General features: G+C 43.7%; 1 protein-coding gene across 2 annotated transcripts; it reads left to right on the top strand.

Annotated features, from left to right (window-relative positions):
* Positions 1 to 773: 773 nt before the first annotated feature.
* LOC139650341 (transcriptional repressor p66 alpha-like) lies at positions 774 to 17,788 on the top strand. Of its 2 annotated transcripts, none has more exons than XM_071526994.1 (11): positions 774 to 913; positions 7,987 to 8,513; positions 9,940 to 10,075; positions 10,529 to 10,657; positions 10,793 to 10,870; positions 10,953 to 11,072; positions 11,463 to 11,666; positions 13,402 to 13,675; positions 13,954 to 14,393; positions 15,711 to 15,972; positions 16,523 to 17,788. In XM_071526994.1, the coding sequence occupies exons 2-11, from the start codon at positions 7,990 to 7,992 to the stop codon at positions 16,657 to 16,659; spliced, it is 2,304 nt and encodes a 767-aa protein (XP_071383095.1). In that variant the 5' UTR covers positions 774 to 913; positions 7,987 to 7,989; the 3' UTR covers positions 16,660 to 17,788. The 2 variants fall into 2 exon arrangements, with proteins under 2 accessions (XP_071383095.1, XP_071383087.1); XM_071526986.1 differs by having other exon boundaries at positions 11,460 to 11,666.
* The last annotated feature ends 283 nt before the right edge of the window (positions 17,789 to 18,071 follow it).

The following is an 18,071-nucleotide window of genomic DNA, read 5'->3' as shown; positions in this document are numbered from 1 at the left end:
GCAGCCCCAGCCCACTTCATTCTACCACTTTCTCTTACTTGGATATATTTCAAACAGGTGTGTGTGTTTGTGTGTGTGTGTGTGTGTGTGTGTGTGTGCATGTGTGTGTATGTGCGTGGTTGTTTGTGGATGAGAAGGCTTTTAGTTCAGTTCACATGGATGCTTTGAAGAGATACGGGTCTTGCTATGAAAAAGGCAGCCAGTTGGAGCTGTTGGACATGATTCTGCAACTTCTGAATAAACCTGCTGTGTGTGTTTTGGACTTGCATGCATGGATCTGACAGTAAGTGCAACACTGGCTGACTGGCATGCAAATGGACAGGGTTCAGTCCTTACTGTGACCCCCCCTCTTAGTCATTGTGAGATGGGGGGGGGAATATGATGTTGGAATTGTTGGTATGGGTCCTTACTGTGAATTAAGGGGGGAATGTGATGTTGGAGTTGCTGGTATAGTTCCTTTTTGTGTGTTGGTGGAGAAATGTGATTCTGGAGTTGCTGGTGTAGGTCCTTATTGTGAGTTGGTGAGGAGAAATGTGATGCTGGAAATGCCTTTATAGGTCTTTATTGTGAGATGGGTGGGGGGTGGGTGATGTTACTGCTGGTACAGACATGAGGCAGCCCGAGGAGCCAAGGGCCCCTGGCATAGTCGTCCTCCCTTGGCCCTTGGTGGTCAGTGGTTACATGATGTGCTCTGGTCGTCCTGGTATGCTGAGGTGCGCATGCCCACTAAGAGGACGCAGCGGCTCCATGTGTGTTGAGGCGCATTATTTGGCAACAGACGCGGCAGCGGGGAGGGCCGAAAAAAAGAGGATATCCCCTGGATTTCAAAAAAAGCAACGATTTATCGAGGTTAATTGCAGATTAAACATTCCTTGGTCGACCATCGGTGAAGAACGGGTGACAAAGCGACCGAGTAAGTTGACCAAGGTGTAGCCGAAGTTTTTTAGTAAGTGGATTGAGGAGAGCCTTTTATTCGGACTCGTCGAGAGGAGCCAGGTTTTCCTCCACCTATCTGTGACGATAAAGAAGCTGATGGGCTGTTGAAAAGTAACACTTCTCCGCAGAGCCAAAGGTTGAGCACTGGGGAGGGGGGGGGAGCTTGCTCAGCCAAATTCATTTTATTTTATGTTTGCTTATGTGTGCCACTTTGTAACTGTGATCTTTGGACTTGATTTTCTATCGTACAAGTCGTTTAACGGGGTGAGGATTATAACGTTAGATCGCCAACGGTTCATCGTCGGTAGGCTCAGTCCGTGGGCCGGTAGTTGAAATTTATGAGTTCCGACTCGAAGGTTTTTCCTTGGGAGGGGACACCCAGGTAAACATCCTCAGTTAACCGAAGACCTTAGACTTTGGGACAGTATGATGAAAGTTTGTCCTCTTTTGCTGTCGATTCTCCCGCATTGGGATGCAGGTCAGCGATTCGGGCTCGGTTCTGGTTGTGCGGGTCAGACACTTGGAGGGCTGCTGTGCTGGAAGACTTTGTTAGTTTGACTTAAGTCAGTGGCAACCAGTAACAGTCAGATGATAAACCTGCTTGTTTCTTAGCTAAACTGGGTTCGTGTTTTTGTTTGTGCGACCTAGCTAATGTTAGCTCGCTAACTAATAACACGCTCACCTCCTATGAGGCGGTGTCAATAATAAAAAAAAGCCGGCTGGTTGCACATGTACTGTGGGCTGGGTTTAGTTTTTAAAGGGGTGAGTTTAGACGGACAGATAGATGGTGTAATGGTGGACGCTGCTGCCTGGTTTAAGCCCCGTGGCACCACTGTTGGTTCTGCTATCTGGTAGCTAATCTTCCTACTTCTCTGTGACAACCGTAGTCTTCCTCCTCTTAAAGCTGAACACACACACACACACACACACACAGACGCACACACACACACACACACTTCTCTCTCTCTCTTCCTCTCACCCAGACGCACACACACATTTCCCCACTACAGCGATACGAGTTTCCAGCGCTTCGGGACAAAGCTGTGGCTGAGGCTCTTTGCATTACGCGAATTGACCCGAATTTTTCTATTTTATTTTAACCATATTTATCTTGACACACACTTAATCTGATTGATTTTTTAATGATCAAATCATATGTTATTTAATGATCAAATTTGACGGAAGCTATTGTTTTGATGTTGCTGGGAAAACAAAATAGGCTACTTTTCATGTAGACTGGCTACTGCTACCAATTTAATCCATTATAGTTTAACACTTTAAATCTGAAAGCTATGCTTTATTGCACTCTTAATGAAATGTTGCTTTTGATTGAAATTCACAAAGGTCTTTTATTTATGTAGTGTCATGTCTGTGCCGTTTGTCATGGTTAAACTTATAGCCATTGCTTGTTCTCTTACTATAATAATGATGATGATGATAATGATGATGGAGCTGGCTGTGCAGATGATTCATAGTTTACAAGCTTGGCTTGGACTTGTAAGTGTCAATGCAGTGTAAATGAATGGTTTAAGTGTAAATGGATGGCTATTATATGAGTGTGGAGGACATATTTATTGTAGTATGTAATGATTCATTATATTCAATACATGATTTGAGAGATTATTCCTTTGGCAAACATTTTCAACCTTCTTTCAGGGAAGGATTAGTTAATTAGTCAGTAGGCTGCAGCCAGGCCTGCAACACAGCGACCTGAAATCAAGTCTGGGGATGTGTTGTGGTAAGATGATCTGCTGTAAGGAGACTTTACAATTATTGCTTTTTTGTGGAGATCTGGAATGAACAGTCAGTTGTTCATCTGAACAATGGCCTTAGAAAGCATTATTTGCATGATAACAATGGGGCGCATGGTTGCATTGTTGATTAACTATCACTGTGAACATAATACAGCACAGGTTGTCTTTAGTTAAGAGGTTGTCATCAATGCCTTGGATTAAAATTGGTCAAAATAAAGCACAGAGGAGAATGCCATGCTTTGACACTGGAAGCACTGAGTTATCTATCGACAGCACTGAAGTCCACAGCACGTTGAATCTGATGTACTGGTAGTTCCTCCCAGCCCAGAGTGACTATATTCCTAGTTATACAACTGAGTGAGTCACAAAATGCTCAAAAGTTTCAACCCTGTTGTTTTCCAGGAAAGATTGTTCCAACACTTATATACAAGACCAATCTAGAGTAGTTGTGTAATAAGCCACTGTTCTGGAAAGGGTCATCGGTCGGCCACATTGTAATCTGCTGCACATGACTGCAGGGGTCACAGGGCAGCAGCTTGGTCGACCGTACATGACTTCATCAAATACATAGGCTACAGTTTAGGGTCGGATTGCCTTTTTTGCCTATTTTGTGTAGACATGGTGATAGTTACTGGATACAGCACTGACATGTTCAAAGCTGAAGCGATGTAACCGAGCAACTCGCTGACCCACAAAAGGAGGCTTAGACAAAGGTTAGGACTAGCACCAGCACCCAAGCCATCAATGATGTTGACTCAGATTAATTTCGCTCATTGTGATCCTGCAGCAGAGGTTTTCCGAAGGTTTTGTGACAAGCTAGTGCTCGGGTACCGTCAATGATATCAAATGTTATGCTGATAGAAGCAACCAGATCAATTGATAGGAAAAGTTCTGCTGGTGCAGCAGATTCACAAGGTAGTGCGGCTGTGTGCTGCGCAGTTTGGGGAGAACCCTGCGCAGTGTAGAAATATGTTTTCACAGGGTAAAGGTTGTCAGTGAGCAAATAAAATGCTGAACACATAACCCTAACCCAGACATCGGTGATGGTGAGGAGTCTGCCAGTCTGAATGAATGATGGTTGAGTGAATGATGCCTGACACGATCCATGAGTGATTAGATAAATAACCACCTCAGGACAGGAAGGAAAGACACGCAGCAGACAACAAGACAGGTGCAGGTAGGCTGTATGTTCTGACGAGTGGCACCCTGGTGATGGTAGCAACCTGACACCAGATTAAAGTACTCATTCTTGGTATTGGTGGAAGCCACAGACACTAAGAGCCAAATACTTGCACCGTGTTATTTGATGATGCTGATGTGTTCATTGGCTATTTAATTACATGAGAAATGTGAATGGGAGGACAGAGTTTGATTAGATAAACACTTAAAAAAAAGTCTTAAAACAGACTCTACAATGATAATCCCCCTTCCTCATAATTCCCTATGAAATGAGTTTGCTACAATCAATGTCAAGATAACTATTTCATATTAGTACTCGTACAGTATTGTCCAAGTATTTATGCTCATGCTCAAACTTTCCTCAGCAAATAAGTGATATAGGACCAACCTTGCAGTCATTTTGTTTTAATGTAGTCTGGGTGCTGAATATGTGCACAGACACAAAATTAGTAGCAGCAGCTAAACAGTCTTGTTGCTTACTCTTATTGTGGTCCTTATTTACAAAATTCAAATAATAAATAATTACTACTTTATTCTTGTGGCCCGCAGCTATAACCCTAAGGCAAACTTTGCACAGAATCTCTACTGTACTGTTTATCATCATCTGGATTAAAACCAAAATATTTCCAAATGACAGACGATGATCCACTTTTAGGAACTAAAACTATGTTTTCACGTTCGGACTCGGAGAGGATTTTCCTCTCTAACGTTGGGTCACTCCATGCTTTTTCCACTTTGCTCATTGCTACGTTTTTTCAAAAGATGGTTTCTGTTTGGTTTTGTCTCTTACTTTCCCACTGCTCCTGCCTACTTCTCCATCTTCACTTTCGTTTTGATGTCATTTTGTACACATTGCACAGTGAGAGATTGTGATTGGTCATGTGTAAAGGAAGTGCTTTATATACCACACCGGGACTGTTAGGGGAATTGAAAATATAACAAACACTTCAATATTGCAGAATTACACTATTATTAGGATAATTGTGGAAACATAAAACTCTGATATACGATTATCTACAATTAATTGTGCAGCCCTAATGCCCATGCTGCATGTCATCTCCTCTCTTTCACTGTCCCATCTTTCCTGTCTTTTTTTCACAGAATAGTAATAACCTTTAATAATAATAACATTTAAATAGACTTAAAAAAAAAAATAGAATAACGGCCTATGGACAGCACAGGCCTTGAAGGCTTATACAGTATACTGTATGTGTAGTGTATAGACAGTTAAATGTGCAGTAGTGTATAGACAGTTGAGTATCATCTAAGAGCCCAAAGGGAAACGTCTGCCAAAAGCACATGGATGACTTTGTGAATTTAGGAGTATCAGCATCAGAATTATCTATATGTGTACTGTAGTGACCCCCCCCCCTCCACCAACTACCCATCACAGGCTTAAGATTGTCTCTCAGGCTCCGTTACTTCCATCCCCAATGCCCCCCCCCCCCATTACCCCCCCTCCATACTGTTGAATTTGTTTGGACTGTGTAATGGCCGTCACTGTAGAAGCCCTGCATCTGCTCCTGAACCTAAAGGGTTAAAACCTGCTTCAGCTTCTCTCTCACTCACACACACACACACACACACACTCACAGATGCACACACACGCACACACTAGCCAACCGGTTTAAACCGGTTCTCGGGAAAAGTGCTTTGTGTGTCCCACTGAATCCTGGGAAGGGTCATGTCATGTGTGTCTCAGTGATGTCAGAGCATTTGAGAAAAAAAAAACTTAGTCAGCTCTCTGTTATCAGATGATTGGTCGGTGTGCTGCGTTCTGACTTGGTGTGTGTGTGTGTTGTATAGGTACAATATGGATACAATGAGTGTGCTGTATGGCTGCCAACGTAACCATTCTGAGAAAAAGAAGGGGAGGGGGCAAGAGTGTGTGTGTACGGTGTGTGTCACTGAGAAGTAGCCCAGGTTGAAAGGGTTAATCGTGGTCCTTTTTTTTTTTTCCAAAACCATAGCTTCCTGTAGTGCGTCGCTGGGCAGACTGAGGGCCTCAGCAAACTAGTGGTTGCTGTCTTTCCTTATGGAGGGCAGGATTGGGTCCCCGGTCTGAAGCGTGTCTGAATATGATGCAAGACACAATCGCAATGTGTACAGACTGTCTCCTCTTTGTGGTCATCCAGTTTTAATAGGGATGGGACTGAGCGTCAGTCTCATTGACTGTCACTCTCCACTTGTGCTGTCTCTTCCTATAAAACCTTGTTACAACGTTTTTCATCTCCCTGTTTTCCCTCTCTCTGTCTTTGACCTGTGTTTGTGTGTGTGTGTGTGTATGTGTGTGGATGGAAGACACAGGGATTAAGACCAGCCGGTATAGGGATAGCTGACAACAAGGTGAATGTGTGTGTGCATGTACGAGTGCATGTGTGTGTGTGAGTGCGTGTGTGCACACGCTGTAACCCCTTATCTCATGTCAGTCCCACAGCCATCTGACTGAGTGAGCCGCTGTATGTCTCCATCTCCACTATTGTTAGCATGTCAACATCTGGTGGGATTGAATTTGTCGTACACAGGATAGCAGACGGTCATGCTTCTAGTCTGTGCCTGAATTTGGGGAAAAAGGTTATATGCAAGTTAGTCTTTCAGAGCCGGCTTTTCCATCACAATAATATTATTTTTTGCCAACTTTAGTTTCCAACTTTAGTAAAAAAGTGTTACACTTGCACAAAAATGTCAAACAGCAGTTCAGTGGTGGGAACAGTCATTTATGTGAAACAAAGTGTTTGGTTTGATTTTTGTATTGCAGTTAATGATGTCTGTCTGTACTGTCTTCACTCCATCGCCAAAACCCCATTGTGGTTTTGGTTTAGACTGAATGTGAATCCGTGGATGTCTTGGCACAAGTCTTCAATCACAGCTTTATTGTGATCTCAGTTCCAAAGTTATGACCAACAAAAATAAGCTATGTATTTATACATTTTAATAGTCTCATTGATTTCGTGTTTTTGTTTTTGTAGAACAGTTAACTTGATTCCCTTATTGGGTAATAGGTCTCTAGCCAAGTTTGACAGGCCGTGTTAACATTATGTAAATAAATTATAATATTTCACTTCCAATCAGAGCTTACCATCGAGCCCAATGATAGATGCAACCATTGTCCAGGCATCATTTTTGAGATGTTATTGCTGTAGTGTTTCAAATAAACATAACAAACCGGGAGGTTTTGAATGGCTGTAGTCAACTTCTCGTCCATTTTTCACTTGCCAGGCTGAACTATTGTTCATGAAACAAAATTAAATTGAGGGAAACAAGAAAGTACGGAAGTCTGATTGACTGTTGACCGCCGCTGACCGCAGAAAGTTCGGCCTTGGCCAAACTTCTCGGCCAACAAACAAACTGAACATCTACACATCGGCTGACTTTCCTTGGTCGCTCAGCTCTGTAGGAAATGAATGGACTTCCGGTGATTTGTTGATCATGTTGCTTGCAATATGGAAGCATGGTTGGTCCCAGTTAGAGTGTCTTTCTGATACTGTATGTTATAGATTAGAGGTTATTAAACCTTTTTGGCCTGTGTCTGAAATTGTCCAAACTTTGCCAGCTCTTGACACCCAGTGGACCCACCAGAAATTGTGTGACCCATCATGTGCCACGAACTATAGGTTTTCTGTTCAGGTGTACCAGTTTTGTGCATCAAATTCAGAACACTACAATCCCATGATTTGATGCTTAGGCCTCTGCACACACAAAAGTAAATGAAACATTTATCATAAAGAACACGCATGCTATCTAAGAATCCATTTTATCTTTCTGGAGCGGTCTGATTTGGCTATAACATTGTACAACCTGCTAGCAGTGGGAACAAAAGTCACTTGATTGAATGTCAATTATTTCTGCAATCTATGTTTTCTACAGCGGAACTGTATTAAAATAGAAATTGCTCATTTTCCCCCCTTTTTTTTTGCCAACTGTACTTTGGGTTAGATGCCTGGTTGCCATGACTAGATGTCACTGGTCATGACTGCTCAGTCACCTAGACCACATTACCTTGATATGGGACAAGGCTTAGATAATGAATCTCTGTGACTTGTGAAATTCCACCTGTAACTTAAATCCAGTGTGAATATTGAGATGATGACACTATTATTTCTTCCTTCCTCCTTAGGGGATGTCTGAGGAGGCTGTCCGCCAGACACGCAGCCAGAAGAGGGCGCTGGAGAGGGAGGCTCCTCCCTCTTCCACAGAACCCTCCGCTGCTGACAGTGAAAGCAAGAAGCCTAAAATGGACCAGTCCGAAACCACAACCGAGACGCAACCTACACCTGACCCCACACTGGCACAGGACGGCCAGAGCCGGACTAGGAATGGATCCGAGGACGAGAGTGAGCAGGAGCAAGAGCAGAGCCGGCTGCCGTTACCTTTAGCGTTACCTTTGGCCTCCCAGCCGGTGAAGGATGACCGGGAGAAGACCCAGACACAGGAGACGGCCGAACCCAGCTCAGACAATAAGACTGACCGTAATGACAGGGCCAGTAAGGCGAGGACGGAGCCAGTTGTGGACACGAGGAGCCGGGTCCGATCGTCAGAGCCCAAGGTGTCCAGTGGCATGCTGGCTGCAGGAGAGGTGAAGGCCACCATTAAAGTGGAAGTTCAGACAGGAGAGCAGCCGGTGGACATGAGCACCTCTAGAGGGTGAGAAACACTATTTGAATCATTTGTCTTCAGCAGTAGATGCCAAACTCGAGTATGTGACAACCACTTGAAGTAACTGTCAAAACATAATGCTGTGAATGTGAACTCCTGTGATCCAGCAGGAAACCTCATCTGCAGCGAAGTTCTGCGATTCCTCTGAAAGAATGCAGGAATCTAGATTTTTGTTGTTTGTTTAAAAACTTACTTGGGGGAAATATACCTCCAGATGAATGACACTTTACTTGAATCTAAATAGGCTAAATATATGCAAAGTTTCTTTTAATAATCAAGACGTTTCTTTAAACATCAGTAGAACTTCCTACTAGAGTGTCTACTCTGTGGGCGGGTGGGGACCTAAAACTTTATCCACCTCCATTTTCCCCCCGCTCACCACCTGAACCCTAAAAACTCCCCTCACACAAAATGAAGCCCGTGTGTCACAAACCGGTTCCAGCCGGTTGTTGCCATGGTTTCCACAGTGGAAGGAACAGTGAGGGGAGGGGGGGGGAGGGGGGGGGGGGAGTGTGTGTGTGTGGGGGGGGTGGTAAACTGAGTGTGTCACGTGACGATGACTTTGAGGTCATGTGACCTCTTTGGAAGAGTAGTGATTAATCCACAGGAAGTGATGATGGCGCTAAGCCCTGAGGAGAGACTAATACACACACACACACACGCATACAGACACAAGGAGGACGGCTGGGAGAGAGAGGCCTCGCTTTGTCATGCGTTCATTTTAACGGCTGCTTCTTATGCTGATATAAATTGATCATCTGAGTAATCATGAGGGGCTTGCCCTTATTTTCAGAGGAACTTCAGTCACCACTCATCGATCCTTAAAGATTGATGAGTGGTGAAGATTTTGGTGATCCGCTGTACCAAAACTAGCATGTAGCCTGCAGGTGAACTGGTCGCTTTCCATGAGAACCACGCACGTATTTCCATATGTATGTCACGTGTACTGTCACATTCTCCAACTGCCTTGTGTCAGCAGAGATAGGAATGTAGTGATATGTGGTGACGTGTGATGTTGAAGACAGAAGTGAGGGTTGATCCAAAATGTCCCTAAGACTTCCCCCTCGCTTTAATCAGTATGACTGGTGTGCTTCATATGGTATGCATTTCATAATTGGTCCTATAAAGGATTACGGTAGTCTCACTGTGGCTGTAGCTGTTTTCTACATCTGGGTCTGGTGATAGTGAGCACACAGTGCCAACTGGCGGTTACCCAAATAGTCCTCATCATTTTTCAAGTATTTAAAATGTGTTCAACAACCTTATCGCCTAGTGGAAGCATTTAAAAAAAAAAATCGTACCTTCTAACATTTTATTTCATTCGATTCTGCCTCTGGTCAGTGCACAATTGGAAAAGTAATTAAATTCATTAGAATATAAATTTGGATGCCAATGTCCCCCCTGTGTCCAACAGAATAAAGAGAGAGAAGCGCCCGCCGTCCGCTGACGATGATGACGATGATGTCATCATCTTGTCGGATAACGACTCCCCCAGCCCCCCGATGAATGGCTTGAGCCACTTTAAGGAGCTGGACACAGACCTGCTTATGGTGAGAACAACACACACAAAATCACGCATGTCGCTATGCTTTACTCCTAAGAATGGTGCTGGATGCAGTCTGAACCCCAAGTTCAAATCATAAAATAGATTTAGATTAATGTTCTGCACTCACAGTCAGATTTAGTTTTTTAAAGCGTTGACACAATAAATTGGTGCAGATGGGACGTGGTGTGAGTAGGATTTTTGTCCTTATTTCTTTGGAAGGCAAACATACAGAAACACACAAACAGCCTGGTCTTATTATTTTGTTTTCTTTAGCTGATGCTCTTATTCAGAGCAACTTACAAGTTTCCCACTGAAGAACATTTTGACAGAATGCATGACGGTTGATGGACACACGCTGACTGTTGTGAGGCTCGAATGTGTAACCTGTCAGTTATGGGGCGGGCTTTTTGTCTGTTGAAATGTGACTGAAAGTGCTGTGATGATCTCCTGGGTGTAGAAGAGCAGCCCGGTGGAGAGGGAGCGCATCATTAAGCAGCTGAAGGAGGAGCTGAGACTGGAGGAGGCCAAGCTGGTGCTGCTGAAGAAGCTCAGACAGAGCCAGATACAGAAGGACACTCTCCAGAAGGTAAACAAACACTTACTACCTACGTCAGCACAGGGTCACACAAAGAATTGCACATCCACGCAGTGCAATCTGGCACTTTGAACATTCTGTTTGTTGTTTTACATTGTTTTACATCTTTCTCTGTTTCTCTCTCAGCCTTCAAGTCTGTCTGGCTCTGCAGCTCCTCCTCCTCTAATTCGGGGAACCATTGTAGGCAACAAAGGCTCTCAGCAGGTTAGTGGTGAAATGTCACACAGGCACAACCATAAACGTAATGGCACCTTCATACAGCTCCTGATGGTGTTTTTCTGGTCAGATTGTGACGGGCAGGAGCTCAGGCACGGTCATCCCTCCTCCGCTGGTGCGAGGAGGGCAGCAGGTCTCATCCAAACAGGGCGCCCAGATCATCATGCCACCTCTGGTCAGAGGGGCACAGGTGAGCCACAACTGGGATACATGCTGTTATCAATGTTATTACCAGCCCAAGACATTAAGCTATCTTTGATTCATTTAAACCTTTGTCTGAGCATTTGAATTTGTTGGATATTCTCATTTTGAGAGGCTTGGCCAAGGCACTGATAGCTCGGTGTACTCAGTCTTACTGCTGCTTTTCACACTCTAAGACAAACTACTTGGCAATAAATTAGCTGAAGCTCAGGACTAATTGTCTTTCTCTGCACCTCTCTCTCTTTGTGTCTGCCCCTTTTGGTGCTGGTAATGTTCCTCCCTTGACCCTCCATTCCCCTCGTTTGTGGTGTCCCTCCTTGACGCTCCCTGTGTCCCCTCTCATGGTCCCGGTTAGCCCATCTCTGTGTCTCCACAGCAGATCCAGGCTCTCCGCCAGCAGCAGCAGCAGCAGCAGCAGCAGCAGTTGGCTGCTTCCGGGGGCTCGGGTTCGGGCCCCCCTCCTCTGCTGCTGGCCCCCAGAGCCTCGGCACCTGGGATCCAGGGCCAGAGAGGCATGGTCCAGTCGGGCCTCATCAGAGTCGGCAGCGTCGGCAATGCTAGCCTGCTGGTCAATATCTCCCAGGTACATCCAAGTTTAAAAAGAAGGAACATGAGCATACAAAGTCAGAGCATGTCTAACAAGTAGGCTGCACGCCTCATAGAGAAGTACAGTTTAATTTATACTGTGAAACAAACAAGAACCTAGCTACGTACTTGGCCTTCAAACAGATAACTTGTAGCAGTGAAAGAACAGTGTAATATGTGATCTTTTCCATGCAATTCTAAATGACAGAGAGGACAGAGGAGTGAGAGAAACTAGATTATTTTAATAGGAAAAAAAAGAAAACTTAACTTAAAGTAAAGCCAGATTACTTCTTGACTGATTTACTGTTCAGTGCGAATGGATCCACATTTGGCCAATTTACGGCTGGCCAGTTTCTCATGCAATGCTCATGGAGAGCTTACAAAATTTGTACTCTGTAATGAATGTGATTTAAAATGTTAAGGGCAATACAGTCAAATTATACTAAAGTAAAAGTAAAATTACTGATGTAAAAAAAAAAATACTCAAAATAGAATTACACAAAAAGCTACTTAATTATAGGAGTAATTAAAATAACAAGAGTAATTAGTTACTTCCACCCTTATTTACCATTTTGCACAAATGTATGTAATTTATCCTTTGAAAAATCTTGTGTTTGGGGTGTAATTTCTGTTTGACAGTCAACAACTGTGTAAAGAGAGCCAGCAGATTTGGCAAACAGCATTATCTTGCCAGCATTTTTTCTTATATTCCATACTCAGTTTCAACTTATTTCAAATTTAAAAGAAAGGGAATGAAACAGGAGACCATGGATTAGCTGGATTTTTAAATCTTTATTGTTACTAACTGTGGATGCATACTGCATACACTGCATACAACATACTGGAGGCGGAGCACTTGATTTTTTGTTCACATTTCAACTCGCCTTGAAAAGTTAGAGGTTAGCGACTGTTTGTGTATGATGTTAACATTTGTCTACACTTGACCTTTGGTGAAAATGGCACAATTACCCATAACCAACTTTTTTCGGAGAACTGATGGCCAAAAAGTGAAGGTAAGCTATGTGAAATGAAATGGTAAAGTCAGATTTGACTTGGCTAACGTCAGTTTGCTAACGCGGTGACTTGCAGGTTCTTTAGCTAAAGTTGACCATCGTCCGTGTTCAGGTGACTAGGCAGTGATGCTAGGTTGCTTGACACATCGCACTGTTCCTCGCCATCTCCAGCGTATTTGCTGATGTCATTCAGATTTTAATTGATACTAGTTTACTAACATAGTATTAATTTTAAGCAATAGTCTTAAACAATGGGAGACCGTGGTTTACAGTGATTTTAGATCATAGGCGTTAGGCACAGCGCGAAGCGGAGGCTGCTTTTAAAATCGACGCCGAGGTAACAAACCATTGTATGAAAAAAGGGCCATAACTGTTCATTAAATTTAGCTATTTAATCGATAATAATTCAATAATACTCATTAAATCTTGTATTTCTGCCATGCAGTATAGTTCTGGTCCCAGTATAAGATATGTTTTTCTGTTGCATAAGCATATTAATTTAAAATTAACTGTTTCATGTCGGATTCATGTTTATCTGGTATTTTACAGCAGTCTGAGCTGAAGACTATTGAATTAGATGCTGCAACTTACATACTTCCTTGTTTCTTTACCTGTAATGTAACTTTTAAATCGTCAAAACAAGTGAAAGATATTTAGATTTTGAGTGTATGTTTACAACTGTTTGTCTTCTTTCTTCCCCTCTTTCCTTCTTTTTAAAAGGCCTCCCCAGCCAGCCTGAAGGGCTCCTCCATGACCTCCCAGTCAGGAGGCAGCAGTGTATCTGTAGTCAATGTGAACGACTCCCCGGCCAGCCGCCAGGCTGCGGCCAAGCTGGCCCTGCGTAAACAACTGGAGAAGACCCTCCTGGAGATCCCCCCACCAAAGCCCCCCGCCCCAGAGTTCAACTTCCTGCCCTCAGCAGCCAATAATGAGTTCATCTACCTAGTGGGACTGGAGGAAGTGGTACAGAATCTACTAGATACTATCCACAGAGGTATGTTGAATCGTCTGTAGTTTTGGCAGTTGTGTAGATGTGTGGCCTATTTCAGACAAATGTTAGCTGTTGGCCTGCCCACTTTTATTGAGGCTATCAAATTTTGAGCGTGCAGTCAGGGAGTGATACATGTAATCCCCAGTTTCACCCAGGAATTGATAACCTGTCTGCTTTTCTGTCTCTTGTTCTTTGTAATTAATCTAATCTTTGAGGCTACAGAAGTCCCTCTGTTCGTTTTAACTCATTGCCTCTGGGTTTCCCCTTTCTGTCCACTCCAGGAAAGACAGGTGTGGCAGTGTCCAAGTCTACTGCCAAAGACCCCTTCACCTGCACCCAGTGCAGCACTGACTTCACCTGCCGCTGGAGGCAGGACAAGGCTAAAGGCGGTACAATCCTCTGTGAGGACTGTATGTCATCCAATCAGAAAAAGGCTTTGAAAGCCGAGCACACCAGTAGGCTGAAAGCTGCGTTCGTCAAAGCGCTGCAGCAGGAGCAGGAAATAGAGCAGCGCATTCTCCAGCAGGCTGCCTCGCCAGTGTCCCACGCCACCTCCTGCTCTTCGTCCTCCTCATCCACCTCTTCATCGATGAAGGTAGAACAGCTGGTGTCTCAGCAGCTGAAGCAGGCTCAAGCCAGAGCGTCCTCGCTCCAGCACCATCACCAGCACCAGCACAGCAGAGGACAGAACCTGGTTCACCATCACTCAAGCATCAAGCAGGTAGGCATCACCTTTTCTTTAAGGGAAACACTTTTATTCCACTGTAACTAGAAACCCTCTCTATTCAGCTGCCATACCCTCCATCACCGTCAGTTATTTGGATGTAATCCCTTATAGGGATGCAAATTTTCTGAAATTTCCTTAATTGATTGTCGGTCACGTTAATGACCAATTAATCAATTAATCATTATGTAAAAAACAGCTTTTGACATAGAAAATACAAAATGCGTGTTTTTACACCTGTCTTTAGGCTTACTCAACAAGTTACTCAACCAAGCATAATTCAAAAGAGTCGGGACCCCCGACAACGGACGTCAGTGTTTCCCACAGGCTGAAAATGTACTTTCTTTAGGGTTCATTACTTTAAATTGTCTTTACTTTGTGTCCAACAGAACCCAACTGGCGGAATATGCAATGAAGTCTCTGCACTGCACTCATGTTAACTTTCTGAGTGTTGAGCAGTGTTACAATTGTCCGATTGAAAATTATCAAGTTACTCTTTACTGTTACAACACGTGCGAGTTCGGAGAAATTGTGGAATTTTCAGAACGGGAGACGGACTGTCAGGTTGAGTACAGAGCTACTGCATCGCCAAATGACAGACATGACGTGATGCGCACATTAGACTCATTACAGAGCGATTTAGATCCATTTCTATACATTGATTAACTATATTGTGCCGGCCGTGCCGATATTGTGGCGCTGCCACAGTTTGTGTACTGGAAACAATGGCACAACAATCTACTGGTTTATTTAAGAATAAGAGCTTATCTACGTGGTCAGGGATGAGTCCAGTGCAGCCTGGAGACAGTCAGTCCATCCGCTGAAACACACGCTCCGGGGGAACAGCTGTCCCGGGTTGGGAGGCACAAATAGTGTCGCGCCAACTTCGCCAGCCGGGGGAATGCATTCTCTTTCATTGTGCTTGTAGAGGTGCTGTATTTCAACTTTGTATTACAATGTTTACAATGAACACTGTTGTCTTTTCGGGTGTAATGCTTCCACCCGCTTGCTTGGCTTTCTCCTTCCTCTGTATAGACGGTGAAAGTTAAATTGCTCCCTTGTGCTGGTAAATCATTTCTGAAAAAAATGAGAAGTAGCACATAACGTACATTATCGATTAATACATGCTTGATCGATCAAATTATTAACGGTGATTAATCGATCGTCGATTAATCATTAACATCGCTAATCCCTTATTATGTCTGTAATGTAAAGCACAGGCTCATATTGTCTCCTTCTCTTATTCTGTCTCCTCAACTCTCCCTCTCTTCTTTTTGAATCCATCCCAACCCCCACCCCCCCTTGTGCCCTCAGAGCTCCCAGGGCCATCTGTCCCGTGGAAGTGTCTCATCCATGGGGGTGAGGGGTGTCCCCCACTCCTTCTCCTCTTCCTCTCAGCTGCAGAGCGCAGTGGCGGCCGCAGCCTTGGTCAACCGGCCAGGTAAGCATGCCCATGTTTCCCGCCCCTCTGCCCAGAGTTCAAAGGTGAGCAGCAGTGGAATCGGCGGCAGCAGGAATATCAGCGGGGGTAGTGCCTCAGCCACTGCATGGAAGAAGCAGAGCAACAGCAACACAGGTAGACTCACACTAATACCAGCCCAACACTGGCCCCTGACATCTACTCTCTTACCTGTCAAACTCTTGTCTGGTCCAAAAGCAATCCTTTACCTTCCCGAGACCAAATTTTAGGAGTGTTAAGAAATATATGCAATAGGTGCAATATAGTGTAAGCCCCCACATTGGAGTGCATAGGAAATACTGTTATGACACATGCAGGAGGAAATGTTAAAAGTTGTTTTCGGACAAGGCAATCCCACTCCTCAATCCCCCCGCTGCCACTGATCTTTATCTTCCTACTTTAGTCCCTCTGTTTGGTGGTGTATTCTCTTCCTGGGCTTCACAACTCTACCTTAGAGTAGAACTACTGGTAGTTTCTATTCTGTCACTTTTCCTGTGTGTGTGTGTGTGTGTGTGTGTGTGTGTACACGTGTGGATTTGTGTGCAGGTATTATTATGATTAATCTTACTGTTTTTACCAATCTCAACTCAAAAAGCATCAAACTCATACCACACTAGTGTAGTTGTGTCCGCAGCCTGACTTGTGTTTCTGTCCCCTGTGTGTGCAGGAGTGACCATGGCCTATGTGAACCCCAGTCTGTCCGGTCACAAGACCTCGTCCACCGTCGACGCCCGTCAGAGGGAGTACCTCCTGGACATGATCCCCTCTCGCTCTATCTCCCAGACGGCAAACACATGGAAATGATTGAAACAGTATCATACTAAGTTTTTGTCAGATTTCCTCAGCTCCGATGATATGGTCAAGCTGCACCCCCCGGAGGACCGTTAGGCAAATACAATCTCTCAAAGAGAAGAAACGTTCCCTCTTGACCTTTTTAAGATTTTTGTTTTAGTTTTCTTATTTTCAAGTCTGTTGTTCATTTTGAGGATCACTGTTCTTTGATCATTGTGCATAAACCATTTGATTTGATTGGGGCAAAGAGAAAACAGATACATCAAGGGCTTCCCCCTGGTTACTTTTGTCCTCCACAAATGAGTAAATGATGGCTTGAAAGTGTTGCTGTACTAAGAGGTTATGTCTATGTTGAGTAATCTCTTCACCTTGATGAAGGAAGAGCTCAGTCTAAAGTGTATAGGCCCTCCCTCCCATGATGTGGGTCAAAATGACTCAACTTAGCTTATGACACTTGAATTGTTGACTTCATGTTAAAGAGTTCATATTCAACAAAATCCACATTCATTATAAGTTAAAAACAAAACTGAGATGTAAAATGTTCAGTACATAACCCCTGTAGTTAAAGGTTTGGAATTTCTTTGTATTTACTGTAAGTTATTTGGTTTCTTTGACTGATGTTAAAAATCACTGTCACTATATTGTGGTTTCCACAAATGAACAGTTTATTATAGCTTCATTGTTTTCTCCTGTCTGTTTAACAGAGCATGCCTACCCTTAATCTGTCTGTTCATTGTGCACCTTAGCTGAAGGAGCATGGTCTTATTTCTTTCTTCATCTGTAATTACCATCTGTATCTTGCTTATTTTCTATTAATGTCAACATTGTAAGATGATTTTGAGTGTCAAGCCACCGCTGAGAAAAATGCGAACCCTGCAGGAGCTGAATCTGACACACTGGAACCAGAGATCTTGCATCCGATTTGTTCAACCATAATCCCTGCAGTATATGCGGCATACGCCTTGCCCTGAATCCGTTTTTAGGGGCAACTCCTCCCAGCTTCCAAGTCCCTGGACTACACAAGACCATCTTGTATCTTGTACCCCTCACTGTATTGCATAATTTCTCTGCTTCCCAATCTTTATTGCGTGTACAAACTTATGTTACAGTTTATTTGGTTTACTTTTTTCCTAGCTCCTAAAGAAATAATAAAATATAAATAATTTTAAACCACTTTGTGTCATCTGTTTTGCAAAGATATTGTGAAAATATCATAAAGCCTCCATTTAGAGACGGCTTAAATCGGCTTGATCACATCTTAAATGGATTCATTTTCTCATGCAAACGGGGCATTCAGCATTGCGTCATGACCGGTCAGCAAGGAGGTTTTATTTTATATTATACGTATATTTGAGTGGTATTTCTGAGAGGGTGTCGTCATCTCAGTATGGACCATAGGCTACGGTATGCACTCAGCCAGACAG

This window comes from Centroberyx affinis, unplaced genomic scaffold (genome assembly GCF_046629955.1).
Source record: "Centroberyx affinis isolate AG114_WGS23_722 - 3 ecotype Tasmania unplaced genomic scaffold, CSIRO-AGI_Caff_v1 ptg000112l_1, whole genome shotgun sequence".
Lineage (NCBI taxonomy): Eukaryota > Metazoa > Chordata > Actinopteri > Beryciformes > Berycidae > Centroberyx > Centroberyx affinis.
The sequence above is the reverse complement of the archived record's forward strand: the minus strand, read 5'-3'. Positions and strand labels throughout refer to the sequence as shown.